Below are 20,301 nucleotides of genomic sequence, written 5' to 3' on the forward strand. Positions count from 1 at the left end.
CCAAATTTCTGCGACCAAGGCCCAACACCACACACAGCACCGCCCCATCGCCATTGAGCCGTCCATTTGCGTATCCGCTGGTCCTCGATCCCCCGAATCCATCTCCGCATCTCTCCACACATGGCGCCCGTAAATGCCCCTGCACCGCAGGGCCCGGGCCCGTTTCCCGTCCAGATTCCCGCAGACACCAGCAACTCGCTCTGGGACCGCCTCTCGAATTGGGCCGCCGACAACAAGGGCGTTGTATACACAATCGCCGGCATAACGCTCGTCGTCGGCGCGGGCGGCGTCGTGTACTACTTTTCGAACGATTCAAGAGGCGACGGCGGAGCAGACACAGCAGCCACCAAGCGCAAGAGGCAACGCGAGCGCAAGCGTGCGAAAGAGCGGGCTGAGAAGGACTCGACGCCGGAAAAGGCCGCTGGTATGCGCATGCCACGCTCCGGGCTGCACACAGGCTGACGCACAAGGCAACAGAGAGGAAGGCATCCGTTGCCGACACAGCCGAAGAACAACTCCCCGAAGTCGACGAAAACAGTGTGACTGTATTATCCGACGAGGTACGACACGCATAATTCAAGCATATTCTGTTGCCTCGCTGGGCCCGTCACGGCTGCACCCGAGACAGCATACGCAGCCCATGGATTGTCGCAGCGGTACCACGCATGGCGGGGTCAAGCAGTGCCAGCATCAATCCCCAGTCTTCTTCCGGCTACTGCAAGGACAAAGGCTGACTCGTCACAGGAGCGCAAGGACTATGCCGCCAAGCTCAAGGCCGCAGGAAACAAGGCTTACGGTTCCAAAGACTACAACCGCGCCATTGAGCTGTACGGCAAGGCCATTCTCTGCAAGCAAGACCCCGTCTTCTACTCGAACCGCGCTGCATGCTACAACGCCATGTCGGAATGGGAAAAGGTCATTGACGACACCACCGCCGCCATCAACCTCGACAACGAATACGTCAAGGCGCTGAACCGGAGAGCAAACGCCTACGAACAAGTCGAGCGCAACAGCGAGGCCCTTCTAGACTACACCGCGAGCTGCATCATTGATGGATTCCGCAACGAGAACAGCGCCCAGAGCGTTGAACGTCTGCTCAAGAAGGTGGCCGAAGCCAAGGGCAAGGCCATCCTGGAAGCCAAGGAGAAGAAGCTGCCCAGCCCGACTTTTGTCACAAACTACCTACAGAGCTTCCGGCCAAAGCCCACACCGGAAGGCCTCGACGACGATGCCGAGCTTGACGAGGAGAGTGGCAAGGGCCAACTGCGCAAGGGACTAAAGGCCATGGCTACCAAGACTGGCGATGGCTACACTGAGGCTGCCGCCGCCTTTGACCGCGCACTGGAACTTGGTGATCTTGGTGATCTTGAGGCATTTGCGTATAACATGCGTGGAACCTTTAGCTACCTCAAGGGTGACAACGAAGACGCCCTCAAGGACATGGACAAGAGCATTGAGCTCCAGCCCACACTAACTCAGAGTTTCATCAAGCGCGCCAGCATGCACCTTGAGCTGGCCAACCCAGAGGCGGCCGAAGCCGACTTTGCTGCTGCTCTTGAACAAAACTCGAGTGACCCAGACATCTACTACCATCGCGCACAACTGCACTTCATCAAGTCCGAGTTTGGTGAGGCCGCCAAGGACTACCAGAAGTCGATCGACCTGGACAAGGACTTTATTTTCTCGCACATTCAACTTGGTGTTACACAATACAAGATGGGCAGCATCGCCTCATCCATGGCCACTTTCCGCCGTTGCATGAAGAACTTTTCTCAAGTACCCGATGTATACAACTACTACGGTGAGCTGCTGCTCGACCAGCAAAAGTACCAGGAGGCCATTGAGAAGTTCGACACTGCGGTTGAGATGGAGAAGACAACCAAGCCCCTCGGCATGAACGTCCTGCCGCTGATCAACAAAGCTCTCGCCCTCTTCCAATGGAAGAACGATTTCGACGAGGCCGAGAAGCTGTGCGAGAAGGCGCTTATCATCGACCCAGAATGCGATATTGCCGTCGCTACCATGGCACAGCTGCTATTGCAACAAGGCAAGGTTACAGAGGCGCTCAAGTACTTTGAGCGTGCGGCAGAGCTGTCGAGAACAGAGGGTGAGATTGTCAACGCACTCAGCTATGCGGAGGCGACAAGGACGCAACTTGAGGTAAGAGACTCGTACCCAATCATGCTGCGATTAGAAGAACAGTTTCTGACAAAGATTGCAGGTGCAAGAAAAGTACCCCAAGCTGGCTTCGCGACTGGGCGCCATGGGCGCTGCCGCCGGAGGCTTTGGCGGAGGCATGCGATAAGCAAGAGAGAAACAAAAAAAAGCCGCTCTGTCGCTCTCTTCCTGGCTGCGTCAGCAACCATGTTCAGTCTTTTGGGCTTCTCTGACGACGCTTTGTTCACCGTGTGTATTTAGTATCTCTCTGGTTGAGGGTTGAAGGGCTGTGTTGGTTGCCAAGTATGACATGAGCTGGGTTGCTTATTTGTCTGTCTGTTTGTTTGTTTATTAGTTGTGTGAGTGTGTGTGTGTGTATGAGTGAGACTGTTGGCATGAGTGCAGTCCAAGAGATTCTAAACCAAAAAAGGCGTTGATAATGTGACATCTCCTACTCTGGGCTGGCCATGTATGAATGGTACTTGTATACATGATATAATGACTGGCTTCAATTAACATTGATTATATTATACCCGCGAATATCATCACGACCAGCTTAGGGACTCGAGGGGGGAAGCGTACAATCAGGTTCTTCATAAAAGCTATTATGCGTCTCTCTCTTCTTGTCATGTCTATACGCTATCTAACGCGTTATTCCAACTAACCCGTACTCAGGTATGTCATGTCCATTGCCGCACCCCTCGCCTCTGCCCATTCATTTCATCGTACAAAGAAACAACACACACACACACACACACACTGCTTCCTGTTTCAAGAACAGCATTCGCTTTCCACGCTGTTTACCCATATACACACAAACTCTCCCTCTCCTCCCACTACTCGCCGCTCAACTGTAAGATAAGCGTACTGGCAACATCCAGGAACGGAAAAGGACTCGTGACAATCTTCTCTCCCTCCTGTCGACCCGCACCCACAAGCTCCGTCCTCTCTCGGAGAACTTCTGTGCCTCCTTCGTTGAGCTTATTGACCAGATCTTTGGGCAGCGGTTCATTCTCATCCAGTCTTCGCCACACGCCTTGTTCGTCGTCCCAGCCGTCCTGGTGGTGTGAGCGAAACTCGGGCACGACTGATGCCTTGATTTCGCGGACAAGATTGGTGACTAGGCGCTCGTAGCCGGCACATTTGAAGTCGACGACAAAGAAGTCGCGGTCAATGCTGTACAGCTGGATGGACATGTATATGTAAACTGCTTCATCTGGGTTGACCTGCTCCTCACTCACGGATCCAGCGCGATCTGACGAAGTCATGCCTTCGACGCCGTGGCCTACGCTTGATGTGCTAGTGTTAGTCGAACTACGCCTGCGGAGACCAGATGGATCATTGGCAAGATCGACGCGTGAAGAATGCGTCGATGACGGATGTGCTACGCCCGGCGGGAACATTCCTTCCTTGAGGAAGCGCGCATTGATGACCCATGGATCCTCTGGAACATGGTAACCCCAATCGTTGGTATGATTGTAATGCTTTTTCTGTCGACCCCTTGAATCCTGCTCGTTGTTGCCATTGTTCCGCACAGTAAGCGGTTCGCGATGCGGCGAGTCCCTTTCCTCGTCTCGGCCCTCGCTTGAAGAATGTGACGATATCGATTCCTGTGATTGATGCCTTGGCTTTGATTTGCGGTTGTCACGAGCCTGAGAAGCACTCCGGCTGCGGGAACCACTACCACCACCAGCTCTGCGTATCTTTGGCACCTCCCAATCAGCACCCATGGCTTTTAGTGCCTTGAATATAGCAAGCATGGCCTCGGCCGGCTGATTCCTCGATCGAATACCGAATTGCCACTTGGTCGCTCGTGGCTTCTTGGCGGGCAAGCTTGTCATTGGCTCGGGTTTTTGTCTATTCGCTTCTGGCATGGTGCGGAAGTTGGGCTTCAGTCTTCGAGCTGAAATCTGCCGTTGTTCTTCGGTTTGCTCGGGTGTTGGTGGCAGACTGTCGTTGTCTTGGAATTTGTTCAGGGGCCGTGGATGGCCCTTCATATAAGCCTTGTGGTATTCGGTAAGACTGCTCGGGAGAATGGCCACGGTGCTGACGGGACTCCGAATGCTTGCAAGTTGGCTGCTAGCGTTGGATCCTTGGCGAGCCCTCTCGTGTTCTATAGGAGCCGGCGGAATAAATTGCGGGCGCGAGGCTGCGTTCAGTGACTGCGGTCTAAACTTGTCCATGTAGCTTTCATGGGTGGGCGGTGATTGTTGATTCCATACCGGCACCCCATCATGATTGGTCAACAGAGCTGTAACAACTGATTAGCCACTGACAATATATGACTAAAATATGATTGTGCCTACGGTTCTCTCGCATCATCTCATTCTCCCGAACAATCAAGTAGGCGTCTTTGATAGCGCTTGGCTCATCACGTGCCAGCGCATCTTGCACGTCGTGCTTTGCATAACCCATTGTCTTTCCGAGCTTGGTCACAACATTCTCATGTAACGCCTGTACTCGGGGCGCATCGGCCGTTGGGGCAAGAGCCTTGGGATCGATGGCTTTGTTTGGATCTGCGCCGCTGTCGAAGAACTCCTGCGCAGGGGGTTCGAGGTATGCCGGCAAGTCTGTTGTGAACCAGGGGTCTTGGCGGAGCTCGGGAATGGTGATGCGATGTACGGGATTGACCATGAGCATTTTCCGGATCAAAGAAGTGGCGCCTGGCGACAAGTAGCTCGGGGTGCTGTATTGTCCCGCGGCAATCTTCTTGAAGAGGGTGGGGATGTATTCATCGTCGAAGGGTAGGCGGCCAACCAGCAAGACGTAGAGAATGACACCGCAGCTCCAGACGTCGACCTCGGGACCAGCGTAGAGCTTGCCGGATATGACCTCGGGGGCGGCATAGTTTGGGCTGCCACAGCTCGTCTTGAGAAAGTTGCCGTCGGTCATGATGTTGCTCAGACCAAAGTCGGCGATTTTGACATTGCTTTCGTGGTCGAGCAGCAGGTTCTCGGGCTTCAGGTCTCGATGCACAATCTTGTGCCTGTGGCAATATTCGACGGCGCAGACGATCTGCTGGAAGAACTTTCGGGCCTGTGCTTCTTGCAGCTTGCCGTGGTTCACAATGTAGTCGAACAGCTCGCCGCCGGCGTATTCGAGGACCATGATGATCTCGGTGGGCGTGGTTATGACGGTGTAGCTGGGGCAGCGGGTAAGCAGGCGACAGGATGGGGACATGTTGCACACTGTACGTACAGCTTGATGATGTGGGGGTGCCGGAGCAGCTGCAGGTACTGGATCTCGCGCTCAATGCGGCCGGCCATGTCTCTGGTGACGAGGCGCTTGCGATTGATGATTTTCAGCGCCACCTTCTGGCCGCTGACCTGGTGCGTGGCCAGCTTGACCTTGCCGAAGGAGCCCTCGCCGAGGGTGCGTACAATGGTGTACTGGCCGAGGCGCTGGTTTGCCTTTGTGTCCTTGCTCTTGGTCTCGTGGACAGCTGTGCCGAGCGCAGCGGGCGGCACTGGGGCGGCGTCTTGGGGCTTTGGGGTGCCGGGCCCTCCTCCCTGGCCTCGCCGCTGGGCGGGCATGGAGATGGAGAGCTCCTCCAGGTCCTCGTTGTCGATGGCGGCGGACATGGCGGGCGTGGGCTGGCAGGCACCGGCTTACTATACGATGGGGGAGCAGGAGCCGGGGATGGAGCTGGCGGCGGCGTCGGTGGTTTGCGTGTGCGGGGACTGTTCATGTAATCTCAGCAGGTGTGCCGATGCAGGGCTGGGCTGAGGCATGCAGCGATGGATGGAGCAGCGCGTCTGTTGAGAGGGGCTTGGGTGCGGGCCGTGTGACGGCAGACGCGGGCGCGGGCGCAGACGCAGACGCAGACGCGCGGGGGCAGAAAGGGCCTGGGCTGCTGAGGGCGAGGGCGAGGGCGAGCGAAAGAGAGAGAGAGCAGAGAGAGAGAGCAGAGAGCGAGCGAGCGAGAGCGCGGGCGGGCGGGCGTCAAGTTCCTTACTTACGTCAGTGCTGTGCCGATGTTTTCAGCGGGGCGCGCCCAAGCCGTGGCTCTGGGGTGCGTCTGATGTGGATGTGCTGGAGAAAAGGCGGCGCTTGGACTTGCCCCGCTACTTGCAGTATTCCTTCTTATCACCACACGTCCGGCGACGGCGACGGCGACAGCGACAGCGACGGCAACGAGGATCGTGATGGCGATGGCGATGGTGATGGTGATGGCACGAGTGACGGCCCACGCCTCTGCCCGCCCGCCCAGCCAACCAGCGGCGAACGCTCTGTGAACGCTTTGCCGAGCCGTGGCGCTTAGTCATCGCCGCCAGTCGCCGTCAAGCACGCACGCACACGCACACGCAACCACAACAGGCATGCCAGATGCATCCACCGACACGGCACGCTTCACCCTCATGCGCATGCAAACCACGCACGCCCATGCCTGCTGCACCCATGCCTACACCCAGCTGGCCGCCTGCATCCATGCTGTCAGACCCGGGATGCTGACTTGCATAAAGCCTGCTACGTATCGCTCCCTCGCTCCCACTCCCTGCTCCCGCCTCGTCACCTCCACCCACCATCGCCTTTCCCACAAGCCCATCGCACACATTGCCATTGGCCCTCGAATGCCATGCCGCCTCACTTGAACCACAACATGCGTCCCAGCCCCCGCTGCTGCAACTCGCGCCGCGCTGCACCGTCCACACAGCCCCCCGAGCCCTCGTCAGTCGACCTGGCGCCGGTGCTGCTCTGCTTACCCTTGCTGCCGCCAAAAACCCTCAGCAGCACCACCATGCTGCCTGCGCTGAGCATGCTGGCGCACAGAATGCCAATCATGACAAAGTTGCTCTTGCGATACTTGTGCGCTCCCTCCCTTGCATCTGCAGCCCATCCCGAATACAGCGCGTACGTCGTGAGAATGCTGCCCAGGTTGCCCAACCCAGACACAAGTGCGCTGGCCGCCGCCACGCCCACCTCGCCATGGCGGGGTTGAAAAATCTCGTTGGACCACGCCATGCAGATGGGCACCGTCGGCCCAAGCCCAAACCCAATCAGCAAAACCCCGCCGTATCGCGACCAGCCTTTGGCGAATGTCGCAATCACCAGGCCTGCGATTTGGACCACGACGGCACCGCTGAAAAATGCGGGCCTGTGGTGGTGGAAGCGGTCCGAAATGGGCGTCACGACGAGGATAGCCACTAGATCCATCTGTGCATGGTCAGCCCAGACCCGTCAATATCTCTCTGCCTAGCACTCACAATCCAGATAGGTGCCGACAGCAGACTGAGCTGGATGCCTGTCAGGCCTGGATTAATCCCCCGGATAATGACTGTTGCATATGCCTGTGTCCCGTTGCCAACACCCACCACGCCAAAGTACATGACCACCAGCGGGTAAATTCTCCAGTCGATGATGACGTTCCACAAATCCTTCATGTTCCACAGCTTGCGGCTATAGACGCGCCTGAGGTCTTCATAGTGGACCCGAGCGTCCTCGCCCTCCAAAGCCGGCTTGCTTTGGGGAAGCCACTTGGCCCATCCTGTTCGTTGACGGACTTGGCCAGGCGGCAATGGCCGATCCGGCAACCACCAGAGCAGCGACACACCGACAATGAATCCGACGATGCCGTAAAGGAGGAACATCCACTGGAAACCAACCAGACCACCGACACCATCCATCTTCTGGAACCCAGCCGAAACCAGGCCCACGACGGCTGCAGACATCTGCGAGGCTGTAAAGTAGCGTCCAATGCGTTTTCCGGTTCGAGACGGAGGATAGAACAGCGTCAGGTAGTAGGACATGCCAGGCCACATGCCCGCAATCACAATCCCAAGCAACAACCGAAGTAGACTGGACATGGTCAGCGACGAAGCCGAGAAGAGCCCAAGCAGTACGCACTAGAGGTTCCATGCTGCGTTCATAGCAGTCAAGCACATGCCGATGATGCCCACACAAGTAACGATGCGACTCATCCACGCATGCGGGCTGACCCTCGACATGATGAGATTCGAGGGCAGATCGAACAAGACATAGCAGACGTAGAACAATGCCAGACCCGTCGAGACCTGTTTGGGCGTGATGTCGAGCACGGATCCGAGGTCGTGTTTTTCAGCCAGATTCATCGTTTGCGCAAGTCCAATGTTGGACCGAATTGCTGAGCACATGAAGTACAGCACCCAAAAGGCTGGTAGTATACGGCGATCCAGCTTACTGCATCGTCATGAGTACTGTTTTTTTTTAGGACATGACTGTGCAACTGACTTACGCATACACCCGTTCGATTCTGTCAATGTCAATCACCTCGGGCCCGACTTCGACGTCTTCCTGTAGTCCTGTCTGCTTCGCTGCCATTGAGTCGCCTGCATCTTTGCCCATTGGCGCTGTGTCCACCGCACTGGAAGTCATGGTGCAGGCGCAGCTATGCATACGAGGAACAAAAAGAATGAGCCGAAGAAGAAAAGCCATTCCACGGTAATGCACCTGCTCGACTTACTTAAGCCGATGCCGTTCGGCCTATCCTCCGCTAATGGGCGCATCTTGTGATTCGCTGGTGCAAACAATTTGCATGGCTGGTGGGGTTACGCTAGGTGGTGTTTGGAGAATGATTACGGCAAGCGGTCGAGAAGTCAAATTGCGGCAGCTGGGGTTCCCGAGGCTCGCGTGCAACTCGCCCGGTGGCAAGACAAGCGTCTTTTGTTGGTCTGGGCAAATTTGTTGAGACTGTGCCGTCCCGTCTTTGGAGATGTGGTACTTGGTGCTTTTCATGTGACTAGGACCGAAGGAGCCATGGCATGGATGCAGGATGGATGGGCACGGCAAGATCTGCCGCTAGTCCAGAAGCGGTCGGGCGTCCGAGGTGCTCGTCATCGTTACTCGTCTGAGATTATCAGATTCCATGTGAGCTGCGGCGTCGACGTCGACATCAACAACAAACCCCAGCGACTGCGCGTTCCCATGTGTCCGGTGCTGTACCAAATGTTCGCCAATTCGTTTGTGCGCTCAACACGCCGCGTGCGACCAGCTCCGCCAGCACTTCGGCTCAGAGGCGCCCGGCCTGCCTCGACACTGCCAGAGAACCCGCACATTGTATGCTGTGTCGAGTCGTTGCACATCAACTACTGACAGACTTGCAGTATGTGCACAAGGACCCATACGATGCAAGCAAGCGATTGCTGTCTCTGCTCCCGACGGAACCCCCGACAGCCCAACTCGCTATAGGCACATGCACAGCTCTCCCGCCGACACCGCAGAACTTTAGCGAAAACCCGCAATTCCTTCCCATACTGTCGTCGGTGTTTGCGAGGTACGCCATAGACGATCCATACGTCAAGTCACAAGCTGCCGTGTACGCGTCGCCAGGCGGCTCGAATCTGTCACGGCCCAATGATGGCGCGGGGGGCGCCAACCACCAGGGGGGCATGGGAGGGGCTGGCCATGGGGGATGGATACACATTAGCGATTTGAGAAACCCTCCAGACTACGGGCGGATTGCTTTTCCAGAGGACATTTTTGGGAGCGTCGAGGTGGATGGCAATGGCAGGTTTAGCGGGGGCGATGGGGGGTGGCAGAACAGCGGGACATATCGCATTGTGACAAGGGAGGGAATGTGAGTACCCCTTATCATGGAAGTGTTGGAGGCAGGTGGGAGACTAACAGGACCTTAGATTAGGACTGACCGAGTTCATGCGAGGAAAGGTGGTAGAAAAGCTGCTGGATCTTGAGAGGCAGATCAAGAAGAACTCGTAGTGGCAAGGCGGCAAAAATATACCCAAGAGCAAGCGAGGGAGAGATCAAAGCGGCCACTGAAGAGCCGTGGAACTGGCAGTGCTTGGTAGCCAATGGCTAGTCTATGGGTATCAAATCTAGAATCGACTCATACAGACGGGATTCTCTGGGCGCATGTTTCAGCTCAACTCTCCCGCCTCCAGCTGCTCCAAAAAGGCCTTTCCAAACCTGAGTGCCTGCTCATAGGCTGTGGTGAAGCCATCGTTTCCGCCGTAATACGGGTCGTCGATTTCCTCGCCCAGTTCTCTGCCCCTGTACTTTCGCCTCTTGCCACCAAACTCGCCATACAGCATGACCTTGGCGAGCCCCTCTTCGGAGCCCCGCTTCTTGGCTTCCCTCTGGCGCAGGCTCTCGAGGTCGGCCAGGTTGTCGTCGTCCATGGCCAGAATGTAGTCAAAGTGGTCAAAGTCGGTGGAAGGCGAGAACTTGCGGGCCGAGTGGCGGTAGGTGGTGATGGCGTTGTTGCGCAGGGTGGCCATGGTGCGCGAGTCGGGGTCGGAGCCGACATGGTATGCGCCGGTGCCGCAGGAATCAATGCGCGATACGAGGGGATGTGCAGGCTTGCCCGCGGGCCGAGTGAGGGATTGAAACACTCCTTCGGCCATGGTTGAGCGGCCTGGGGCAAGTCAGCGGTTGGGGGGTCGCAGGCAAGAAGCGGGGCGGTGGTGTAGTAAGTACAGATGTTTCCAAGGCAGACGAAGAGGACCGAGACGGGCTGCGGAGACGATGGTTCGCCCATGGTGATGATGGGCCGGGGCGTGTAGGTGTAGGTGTAGTCGGGGCGTGTAGTTGTTATGCTGACATGTGGGAGCAAGGCTGAGAAAAGGTGGCTGTGGCTGCACAGTGCTGGTACTACTCGAAGCACGAGCCCAGATGCGAGGGCGGGATTGCAGCTAGGATGGAGTAGCACCGGCTGACAGTAAGCAGCAAAGCGAAAACACGCTAGACATCAGGTAGCGTCGACGCGTGTTTTGCGGCACATTTTGCAGGTCCAAGACTTGATACGCGGCGCGCAGGCAATGCGAGGAGCGCATACCAGACATTAGATACCTCACTGCCTCTGGGTTTGGGGCCTGAGCACGAGCGGGGCCCGAAATGCGCAGCCACCACTTGTGCCCATGTAGTGTAAGCGCTTGCTTGGCGCAAGTCCGAGGCTGAGGGGGGAGGCGAGGGCGATCGTGGGTCAGATGGGTTGATGAAGAGCGCTGCGGCCCACGAGTAATGCGGAACCACAGAACAAAGTGAACAGAACGATCAAAAAACAAAACGAAACAAGAGATATCAGCGGACAAGACCAGGCCAGGCGAGGCACGACGGAGCTGGCGACGGGATGGCGACGGGGGGCATGTCGTCAGGCGGCGGGTTGTGTTATCGATAGATAGCCGCAGCCGTTGCCGTGAGACCAAGACAGCCAAAGTCACACGCATGGCCCAAAATAGCCCGAAATAGCCGGGCTGCGTAACAGCGTGCGGCTGTGAAGTGTGGCGGGCGCTGCACCAGCCCCACGCCGACTGCGCTGTGCCTGCCCGCCTGCCCGCCTGCATACAGTACAAGAAACTACACACGCGCCGCTCGCCGCCAGCTGAGCGGCCCTCGACATATCCTCTCCCCCCATCCTATGCCCCATAACCCTACATCCTACATCCCTCCTCCCCCGCTGCCGCACGCACGCCCTCGTTTGCCGGGATTCGATTGACTGGCCTGGCCCCATGGGGATCTCGAGGACGGTCGAGGGCTGGGGGGAGGCATATCGGTCTTCGAGCTGGTAGCCACGCAGCGGCTGGCCAGGCGAAGGCGTGCGGCCGTTTGGTCGTCGGGGGTCCATATCGTAGGGGTCGTCACTGCCGTCGGGGTGACCTGTGGGAGGACGGTCAGTGTGAGACGGGGGCGGGCGGCGAGCAAGGAACAAAGGCGCAATAAAGAGCTCTTGGCCGGGCGCTCAGCGAGACGGCACGATTATTACGACGTACCTAGTCGGTTATATGACATGCTGGCGTGTGTTCCGTGATGGGGCCGCGGCTGACTGGGTAGGAAATTGCAGCGATGCGACGAAGCGAACCAGAGTCCAAAACACCGGGCACGCGAGATGGCCCAACAGCAAGTGTGGGAGGAGAGGCAGGCGTTGGGGATTGTGTCGCCCACAAGGTTGCGGGCGCGAGGACGGGGATATGGGGGGGGGGGTGTTTCAGAGGAGCGTGGTGGGTCACAAGTGGTGCAGGGTACACGGCAGTGTTTACCACAGCAACGAGCGGGTGTAGTGCGTAGTGCGTCGTGATGGCGGGCACCCAAGAGGCCCCGCCTCGAGCGACCGCTTGCCCCTACAACCCAGTGTATGTTGGCCGAGAATGCACGCTGCGCTGCAAAAGACTGCAAAAGCGCTGCCTCCAAAACAGACGGCGCGCGGCTGACAACACACATGATAGTATTCGGTAGAAAACATTCCATACGCTGGCGGCAACTACCACGACGACTACGACCCACGGCCGCAGCGACATGACAACAACTACTCGTTCGACCCCCAGACGCACCACGATGCCTACTACCAGCAGCCCTACGACCCCACGCCCATTGATCAGAGTCCCGGGGCGGGTTACGGCACACAGCCCACCCATTACTGGCAGGACGACGACATGAACAGGCCCATGATCCAGGGCGCCAACTCGTACGGCCCAGATCCTCATGACCCGGAAGACATGGACCCGGAAAACCCGTTTCACGATGAGCCTGCGCCGCCCCCCAGCCAAACGCCAATCAAGCGGTGGAAAACGGTAAAGGAAGTCCAGCTGTTCAAGGGCAACTTGGTGCTGGACTGCCCCATTCCACCGCGGTTGCTCAACCAGGTCCCACATGCACAGCCCCCCGAGCGTGACGAGTTCACACACATGCGCTACTCGGCCGCCACCTGCGACCCCGCAGACTTTGATGCTGAGCGATTCACCCTGCGACAAAAGCTGTTTGCAAAGCCGCGACACACTGAGCTCTTCATTGTCATTACCATGTACAATGAGGAAGACGAGCTGTTCGCGCGCACCATGATTGGCGTCATCAAGAACATCGAGTACATGAACTCGCGCACCAACAGCAAGACGTGGGGCAAAGACGCGTGGAAGAAGATCGTAGTGTGCGTCGTCAGCGACGGTCGTGCCAAGATCAATCCACGCACCCGCGCAGTGTTGGCAGGTCTCGGTGTCTACCAAGACGGCATTGCCAAGCAGCAAGTCAACGGCAAGGATGTGACTGCGCACATTTACGAATACACCACCCAGATGACTCTCGACATCAAAAAGGGTGTCGTTGGCGTCAAGAAGGGCAACACGCCCGTGCAGATGCTCTTCTGTCTCAAGGAAAAGAACCAGAAGAAGATCAACTCGCATCGCTGGTTCTTCCAGGCATTCGGCACTGTCCTCGACCCCAACGTCTGTGTGCTCATCGACGCGGGTACAAAGCCTGGCAAGGACTCTGTCTACCAGTTGTGGAAGGCTTTCGATCTCGAACCCATGTGCGCTGGTGCCTGTGGTGAGATCAAGGCCATGTTGGTGCACGGAAAGAAGCTTCTGAACCCCCTCGTTGCCACGCAGAACTTTGAGTACAAGATGAGTAACATTTTGGATAAGCCTCTCGAGTCGGCATTCGGCTTCATCAGTGTGCTTCCTGGTGCTTTCTCGGCCTACCGCTATGTCGCTCTGCAAAACGACAAGGCCGGACAAGGACCACTGGAAAAGTACTTTGCTGGTGAGAAGATGCACGGCGCCAACGCTGGCATCTTCACAGCCAACATGTACTTGGCCGAAGATCGTATTCTCTGCTTCGAGCTCGTATCCAAGCGTAACTGCCACTGGATTCTGCAATACGTCAAGTCGGCCACGGGAGAAACTGATGTCCCCACGACCATGGCCGAGTTCATCAGTCAGCGTCGTCGTTGGCTGAACGGATCCTTCTTCGCTGCCGTCTATGCCTTGGCTCACTCGTACGACATCTTCCGCAGTGACCACTCCTTTTTGCGTAAAATCATGTTCCTCGTCGAGTTCTTGTACCAGACTATCAGCATGATTTTCGCCTGGTTCGCGCTTGGCAACTTCTTCCTCGTCTTCCGCATTCTCACGGCTTCGCTGCAAAACGAACTCGGTACCACTGGCAAGGTCCTCTTCATCATATTCGAATGGCTTTACATTGCCGTGCTCATTACCTGCTTTATACTGTCACTTGGCAATCGGCCCCAGGGTTCCAACAAGTGGTACATGTCCATGGTCTACTTTTGGTGTATCATCATGACATACCTCATGTTTGCCTCCATCTTCATCACGGTCCGCTCCGTACAGGGACAAATCAAGGCCAACAACGGCTTCAACTTTGTCGATCTGTTCAAAGATAAAATCTTCGCAACCTTGATCATATCGCTGCTGTCGACCTACGTCATGTGGCTGCTCGTCTCTATCATCTTCCTGGATCCATGGCACATGTTCACATCCTTTATCCAATATCTCCTCATGACGCCAACCTACATCAACATTCTCAACGTCTATGCCTTCTGCAACACGCACGACATCACATGGGGCACCAAAGGAGATGACAAGCCGGAAAAGCTGCCTTCAGTCACGACAAAAGCCGACGGTAAAGCCGATATCCAGGCACCGACCGATGACGCCGATCTCAACACTCAATACGAGGAAGAGCTAAAGGTGTTCAGCTCCAAGTGGGTCGAGGAGAAGAAGATCCCGTCAGCCGCTGAAAAGCAGGAAGACTACTACAAGGGTTTCCGATCGGGTGTCGTGCTCTTCTGGATGTTCTGCAACTTGGGTCTGACGGCGCTGGTGCTGCAGTCGGGTGGCCTGGAGCTTACCGTCAGCAGCCCCGACGAGGCTCAGAAGAAACGAAACGACGCTGCCACCATCTACTTGGCTGTTGTCTTGTACAGTGTTGCAGGCCTGGCCGCTTTTAGGTTCATTGGCGCAATGTGGTTCTTGGTGGTCCGTATGGTAAGTCATACTCCATGTTCGTGGCTATTGTCCGTTCGAGCGTGTGCTAATATTTACTCTAGTTCCGTGGTGTGTAAATTACTCATCGCCTCGCTGAGGGGGCGTGGCGCTCGGCGTCGCAATTTTTTTTTTGGAGTTCAGGTTCTGGCTTGGGTCGATGAATGTTGCAGCATAAGCAGTCTTTGGTCTTGAGGCTTTCATGACATGATACCAGCTTTTTGAGAGTAAGCACGCTTTGTATACGTGCCTGATGAGTATTTACGTATTTCATATGCCAAATGCATTTTCAGATGTGTCAACTGCGTACCGTGTCTGTTTCTGGAATGCCATCTTCTCTTTTCCATCGTCTTCCTGTGGCCAAGGACTTCACTGCTGTTTCCTCACCTCCATCTCACCTCGTCACTATCACTGTTTCACGTCATCGCTTTTACCTTCTATCGGCTTCCATAGCTCCTTCCTCACCTTCACCTCGTCACCACGCAACGGAAGCACGGACCTCACGTTTGCCTACCACATGTGAACAGGGCAATAGCGGAAAACTTTCTCACCCCGACAACAACCTCTCACTTCGCCTTCGCACGTAGAGCTGCGATCTTCTTCTCCCAGTTGCTTCTGGCATTGCCAACTTCACAGACTACTCCAAACTCAACACAGTCGATACACACGTCTTCTTACAGTATCAATCGCCCGACGCTATGAGCTGGGACACTGGAGCTGCTTCAGGTGTGTAGTATGTCTCCACAGCCTTGGTTGATATTGACATGCAGTACAGGCGGCGCTCAAGCTTGGGACCCTAGTCCATCTGGCGACAGCTGGACAGGCGGCAACGCTGGTACCGATACTGGCGCCGATACTGGTGCTGGCGACTCATGGGGTGGTGGCGATAACAATGCTGGCGGAGGCGACACAGGCGATGACAGCTGCCGCATGTGAGTGAGACTGGCATTCATCATTATGGTGGCGCTAACCGTATAACAGCTGCAAGCAGACCGGCCATTATGCGCGCGACTGCCCATCCAAGCCTGAAGGCGGTGGTCTCACTGGCGAGTGCTTCAACTGTGGTCAAGTGGGTCACAACAAAGCGGACTGTACCAACGAGCGTGTTGAGCGACCCTTCGACGGCACCTGCAAGCTATGTGATCAGAAGGGCCACCGTGCCATCGATTGCAAGTCACGCCGCACGGTCGATTGGTCTGGTGTTCCTGAGATGGATGCTCGGGCCTCCTGGACTGCCCTCATCGATGCCGCCAAGGACAAAGACCTCGATGCATTCCGTGTCTGTCTTCGCGCCTACGCTCGCGCTACTATGGAAGAGTTCAGTCTTCCTGCTGTCGAGGAGGCTCTGCGTGAGGATGGTCTAGGCATCTACCTGATTGCTAAACAGCAGGAGATTGCGGCAAACATGACCATTGTCGACCTCATTGGCAACCCCGATCGTGAGTTTGTCCTATCGGTCCAGCTATCCCCAAAGCCTCGTCGCGCCAGGATGGCTCAAGGCTGGCCAGAGAGCCCGACTCAGAACCTTGAGCGCCTTGCCTCCTGTGGCTACGTCCAAGATTGCGGTGTGCCTCTTTGTGGCAACTGCGGTGAACTCGGTCACGTTCGTAAGGTCAGTGCATCAGTCTTTATGGCACAAAGTAGTCAGGCTAAGTTTTATGTAGCATTGCAAGCAGGAGCAGGCTGAGGGCGAGACCACACAGCCCCAAGCCCAATGCGTGTACTGTCAAGAAGTCGGCCACCGAGCTCGTGACTGTCCCAAGGAGCGCGTCAACCCATACGCTTGCAAGAACTGTAAGCAGGAGGGTCACAACGCCAAGGAGTGTCCCGAACCTCGTTCAGCTGAGGGCGTCGAGTGCCGCAAATGCAACGAGACTGGTCACTTTTCCAAGGATGTGAGTAGTCATACTGGTCACGATGACCCATGTATTGCTTTGATGTACTGACGACTCTTAGTGTCCAAACGCCGCTGCTCGTACCTGTCGCAACTGTGGTTCAGCCGACCATATAGCCAAAGAATGCGACCAGCCTCGCAACCCCGACACGGTCGTCTGCCGCAATTGTGAAAAGACTGGCCATTTCTCACGTGATTGCAAAGAGCCCAAAGACTGGTCAAAGCACAAATGCAGCAACTGTGGTGAGATGGGACATGGACCCAAGGTAAGCACTCGCCAACCATTGTACTGTTAGATTGAAATTTACTGACTTGAACAGCGCTGCCAGGCACCGATTGCTAATGAGAATGGCGATAGCGGTGGTGGCTGGGGTGGAGAGGCTTCTGGGGGTGATGTTGTTGCTGCGGGCGGCGAGGCTTCCTGGAACAACAATGATACTGGAGGCTGGTGAACCCATGCTCCACTATCAAATGCCTGGACAGCCTTAAATCATGGTTCATTTCACAAAAGTCTGGCTCATGAGTCACAACAATAGATATTCTGTAGCTTCCGGATTGCATAGTAGTCTCGACTACTCGACCTCTCAGGCTACGTACTGTCACAACAAATCTTTGACACATCTCGACTGGCTTCGTTCTGCTAGCGTTAAGAAGACAAGTATCTTCTTCCTTTCTTAAGCATTTAAGTGCCAATCCATTGATACTTCACTCGTGACGTTCACGTATTTCACAGTACAGTCAACTTACGCCTCTGCCAATCCAGGGCATTGCACAACTTCCCAAACGACTTTGACAAGGCGGTTTGTGCGAACCATGTTTGGTCACTGCTACATTCAATACTCACAATGAATACAGTTGCCAGTCCATCATGTTTCTGTTTGAAATTACATGTCTCGTTCGGCCGATGTTGTAAAATTTCATATTCGTATTAATCCTAGCTAAATTCCAACGCCGATTTTTGCATATACCAACCAAAAAAAGCAACGTCACCCCAGCGGACCCCCAGTAGCCAAAGAATGTTTACTTCTCTCGGTACGATCAATCACCACCTCTGTCGTACACCGAATCTTATTCGCATCAACGGCAACAGCATCAGGCTGCAGAATGTACTCCTCGCTCTCTGCACTACCATAGCAGCCAGGCCTGTTATCACTATAAACCACGTTCTTCCTCTCTTGGCTGTGGTGGTGATAGTAATGGTGATGCCGCGAGCATCTTCACTGACATTTGCTTTGCCACTTTGCCGATTCCCATCATCTGGAGTCTACAGATGTCTCGGACTACGCGCATGAACTTGATCGGCGTCCTCAGCCTGGGATACGTGTACGTCGCATTGAGGCGCAGAGGGTGCATTCACTAATCACGTGAACAGTGCCGTGGCTCTAGGAATCGTAAAGGCAACCTACCAAGTCAAGCGTGACACAGACCGAACCTTGTACGTACATTCCCAAGCCATTCTCTCAAGCATGGCTAACATTCATGCCACCTCAGTACCCAAAATCTCAACGTCTTCGGCTTGTAAGCTCTCTCCTCCCCCCTGATTCATATCAGAAAACCCCAGCAACACCTCCTCGACTAAGGCCTGACGTTACCCGTAGTCTCCAACTCAACGTCGGCATAATCGCTGCCTGCATACCCACGTTCAAGCCGCTGCTCCGAAGCCGCCGCCACGGGCGCACACGAGCCCCTCGCCACAGTCACTACGACGACATTGATCACGCCGAAACCATTGGCAGCGGTCGCCGCCAATACAACAAGGGCGCTGCGACCACAACTACTACAACCATAGACGAGACATTTGAAATGGCGAATCGACATGGTAGTTTACGTGCAAAACTCGCCGATTCAACGCTGCTGGATGTGAGTAAAAAGTGTCACTTCGTTCGCAGAGTGAGCTTACCCGTGTTTGTCAATGCAAAGGCAGTAAACATCTTTGGGCTATAGCAGACTCCTGTTCTAGTCCACGCTGCTTCCATTGGAACGCACCATAGGAAGAAGGTGAGCCATGCACCGATGGTGTAGAAAACCACGAGTCCTGTTGTCGCGCGTCAGTGCTATATTTTCGAGTCTGTTCAAGACGTCTCGTACCTAACAAGCCCCATAGACAGCGCGAGTACCACTTCCATAAGTTGTTGTTTTTCAGTCGCAGCAGAAACAGTGCGATGGATATCTTGAGCATTCCCAGCGCTCCAATGGCCGAGATGATGCTGCCGAAGAAGCCTATCTGAGTGAACTTTACCATGTCCTCGGGCGATACGGTCTGCGCATGCCGTCCGAATCCATGGAATCCCTGGAGAATGAAGCATATCCAACCACCCAAAGCCGCAAGCTGCTACGTGTAAGCTTTGCTGAACCAGAGAACCAGAAGACAGTCAGGGCGTACGTACAGCAGCTAGCACCATAGCCACATCATCTCTGCCCAACGACCGCAGTAAGCCCACGCGAACATACAGCCGCAGACCAACACTAGTTAGTGCCGCAATGTGGAAGGCGCCTGTCAATGCGAGAATGCGAGTAAGATTGTTCTCTGCCGCCCATTTGGGGTCCACCGCAGTGGCGGCTGACTCCGCACCAGCTGCGGCCATGATCGCCTCTCACGAAACCGCAAACCAGTGGGGCAAGCTGATAGGAAGATACAAAGGAAAAGGAAAAAAAAAGATGGTGGTTGTTAGGAAACAGGTCGTGATAGCCATGTGTACATTTGACTGCTGCACCCGTTAATCGTCCGCTCATCGGGGGTTTCAAGCCTTCCCCCATATTGGCTGCCTCCGCATTAGCAAGAGTGAATGGTCTTTTTTGCCAACCATGGGAAACGGGAGGAAGCCGGAATAGGGAGCTGTACTATCGGGCGCGGTTGCGTGATGAGGAACTCGTCCTTGGGGGCCCCTTCTAGGCACCTTGGCCATCTATGCAGCCTGTGGTCGTAGCCTTGACGGCGCTGTTGCTATTGGGCGCGGGCGAGGCCGGCAAACTGCACAGCGTATTAATGCTGGAATCCAGCTGGATCTGCCAAGGCCCCGTCGTGTTGTTGGTTGAGAGGGGGGTCGCGTATGGCTGTTCTGATGGTTCTCATGGATGGGAAGTGTAGGCACTGGAGATGTAGGTAGAACACGACAGCGGAGGAGGCACAGTAGTTGCCGATGATGTGCAGTTTTGCCATGTCCGATATCCCCTGAATCATGGTTTCAAGATTGTGGTTGAAATTGCTCCAACAGAATGCTGCAGTATTATTACCCGGTGGATCTGGACTAAGTACTCTGATCTGAAGCTTGGTCCCTGCAGCGACACCAATCTTGAAATCGATCCACCTCCGTCCCGCCCCTAGTGTGGGTGGTCAATGCGTGCAACGGGTCAGACAATGCAACACCACCACTAAAATGTCCGCCTATCAAAAATGAGGCTGTAGAGCACCATACAAAAGCTATTATCACGAGATTTTTTGGTGGAGTAGTCTAAATAGTTCAAAAACAATCCTATCTACTCAAATTTCTTTGGCAGTTTGATGTTGCGGCCGCGCATCGTTGTTTTGGTGGTGGGCTGCGCAGG

At 55.5% G+C, this 20,301-nt stretch overlaps 7 protein-coding genes across 7 annotated transcripts; 3 read left to right on the plus strand and 4 right to left on the minus strand.

The window, feature by feature from the left end:
- Nucleotides 1-39: 39 nt before the first annotated feature.
- Nucleotides 40-2,693, plus strand: SETTUDRAFT_168692 (uncharacterized protein). The gene is made up of 4 exons (XM_008026213.1): nucleotides 40-424; nucleotides 478-560; nucleotides 745-2,160; nucleotides 2,222-2,693. The coding sequence occupies exons 1-4, from the start codon at nucleotides 121-123 to the stop codon at nucleotides 2,303-2,305; spliced, it is 1,887 nt and encodes a 628-aa protein (XP_008024404.1). The 5' UTR covers nucleotides 40-120; the 3' UTR covers nucleotides 2,306-2,693.
- Nucleotides 2,694-2,773: 80 nt separating this feature from the next.
- SETTUDRAFT_168693 (uncharacterized protein) lies at nucleotides 2,774-5,819 on the minus strand. Its single transcript, XM_008026214.1, has 3 exons — nucleotides 5,356-5,819; nucleotides 4,464-5,299; nucleotides 2,774-4,408 (listed from the first exon to the last, which is right to left on the minus strand). The coding sequence occupies exons 1-3, from the start codon at nucleotides 5,736-5,738 to the stop codon at nucleotides 2,994-2,996; spliced, it is 2,634 nt and encodes an 877-aa protein (XP_008024405.1). The 5' UTR covers nucleotides 5,739-5,819; the 3' UTR covers nucleotides 2,774-2,993.
- A 922-nt stretch (nucleotides 5,820-6,741) lies between these two features.
- On the minus strand, nucleotides 6,742-8,454 carry SETTUDRAFT_176892 (uncharacterized protein; the record flags this gene model as incomplete). The annotated part of the gene is made up of 4 exons (XM_008026215.1): nucleotides 6,742-7,311; nucleotides 7,362-7,953; nucleotides 8,002-8,313; nucleotides 8,369-8,454. The coding sequence occupies 4 exons, from the start codon at nucleotides 8,452-8,454 to the stop codon at nucleotides 6,742-6,744; spliced, it is 1,560 nt and encodes a 519-aa protein (XP_008024406.1).
- Nucleotides 8,455-9,078: 624 nt separating this feature from the next.
- On the plus strand, nucleotides 9,079-9,849 carry SETTUDRAFT_108597 (uncharacterized protein; the record flags this gene model as incomplete). The annotated part of the gene is made up of 3 exons (XM_008026216.1): nucleotides 9,079-9,189; nucleotides 9,237-9,709; nucleotides 9,768-9,849. The coding sequence occupies 3 exons, from the start codon at nucleotides 9,079-9,081 to the stop codon at nucleotides 9,847-9,849; spliced, it is 666 nt and encodes a 221-aa protein (XP_008024407.1).
- A 158-nt stretch (nucleotides 9,850-10,007) lies between these two features.
- SETTUDRAFT_27809 (uncharacterized protein) lies at nucleotides 10,008-11,877 on the minus strand (the record flags this gene model as incomplete). The annotated part of the gene is made up of 4 exons (XM_008026156.1): nucleotides 10,008-10,504; nucleotides 10,567-10,685; nucleotides 11,559-11,745; nucleotides 11,859-11,877. The coding sequence occupies 4 exons, from the start codon at nucleotides 11,875-11,877 to the stop codon at nucleotides 10,008-10,010; spliced, it is 822 nt and encodes a 273-aa protein (XP_008024347.1).
- Nucleotides 11,878-11,974: 97 nt separating this feature from the next.
- Nucleotides 11,975-14,941, plus strand: SETTUDRAFT_160791 (glycosyltransferase family 2 protein; the record flags this gene model as incomplete). Its single annotated transcript, XM_008026217.1, has 4 exons — nucleotides 11,975-12,152; nucleotides 12,181-12,218; nucleotides 12,312-14,864; nucleotides 14,927-14,941. 4 exons carry the CDS (start codon nucleotides 11,975-11,977, stop codon nucleotides 14,939-14,941), a joined length of 2,784 nt encoding a protein of 927 aa, XP_008024408.1.
- Nucleotides 14,942-18,629: 3,688 nt separating this feature from the next.
- On the minus strand, nucleotides 18,630-19,340 carry SETTUDRAFT_27812 (uncharacterized protein; the record flags this gene model as incomplete). The annotated part of the gene is made up of 3 exons (XM_008026157.1): nucleotides 18,630-18,790; nucleotides 18,844-19,084; nucleotides 19,143-19,340. 3 exons carry the CDS (start codon nucleotides 19,338-19,340, stop codon nucleotides 18,630-18,632), a joined length of 600 nt encoding a protein of 199 aa, XP_008024348.1.
- Between the last annotated feature and the right edge of the window lie 961 nt (nucleotides 19,341-20,301).

Source organism: Exserohilum turcica (assembly GCF_000359705.1).
Source record: "Exserohilum turcica Et28A unplaced genomic scaffold SETTUscaffold_17, whole genome shotgun sequence".
NCBI classification, from domain to species: Eukaryota; Fungi; Ascomycota; class Dothideomycetes; order Pleosporales; family Pleosporaceae; genus Exserohilum; species Exserohilum turcicum.

Excerpts from the sequence above, each read along its gene's own strand:
- SETTUDRAFT_168692 (XM_008026213.1), top strand. The coding sequence starts at position 121 with ATGGCGCCCGTAAATGCCCCTGCACCGCAGGGCCCGGGCCCGTTTCCC. Across the intron at positions 561-744 it reads TGACTGTATTATCCGACGAG|GAGCGCAAGGACTATGCCGC; the intron begins GTACGACACGCA and ends GACTCGTCACAG. Across the intron at positions 2,161-2,221 it reads CGACAAGGACGCAACTTGAG|GTGCAAGAAAAGTACCCCAA; the intron begins GTAAGAGACTCG and ends CAAAGATTGCAG.
- SETTUDRAFT_168693 (XM_008026214.1), bottom strand. The coding sequence starts at position 5,738 with ATGTCCGCCGCCATCGACAACGAGGACCTGGAGGAGCTCTCCATCTCC. Across the intron at positions 5,300-5,355 it reads CACCCCCACATCATCAAGCT|CTACACCGTCATAACCACGC; the intron begins GTACGTACAGTG and ends CCGCTGCCCCAG. Across the intron at positions 4,409-4,463 it reads TGAGATGATGCGAGAGAACC|CTCTGTTGACCAATCATGAT; the intron begins GTAGGCACAATC and ends CAGTTGTTACAG.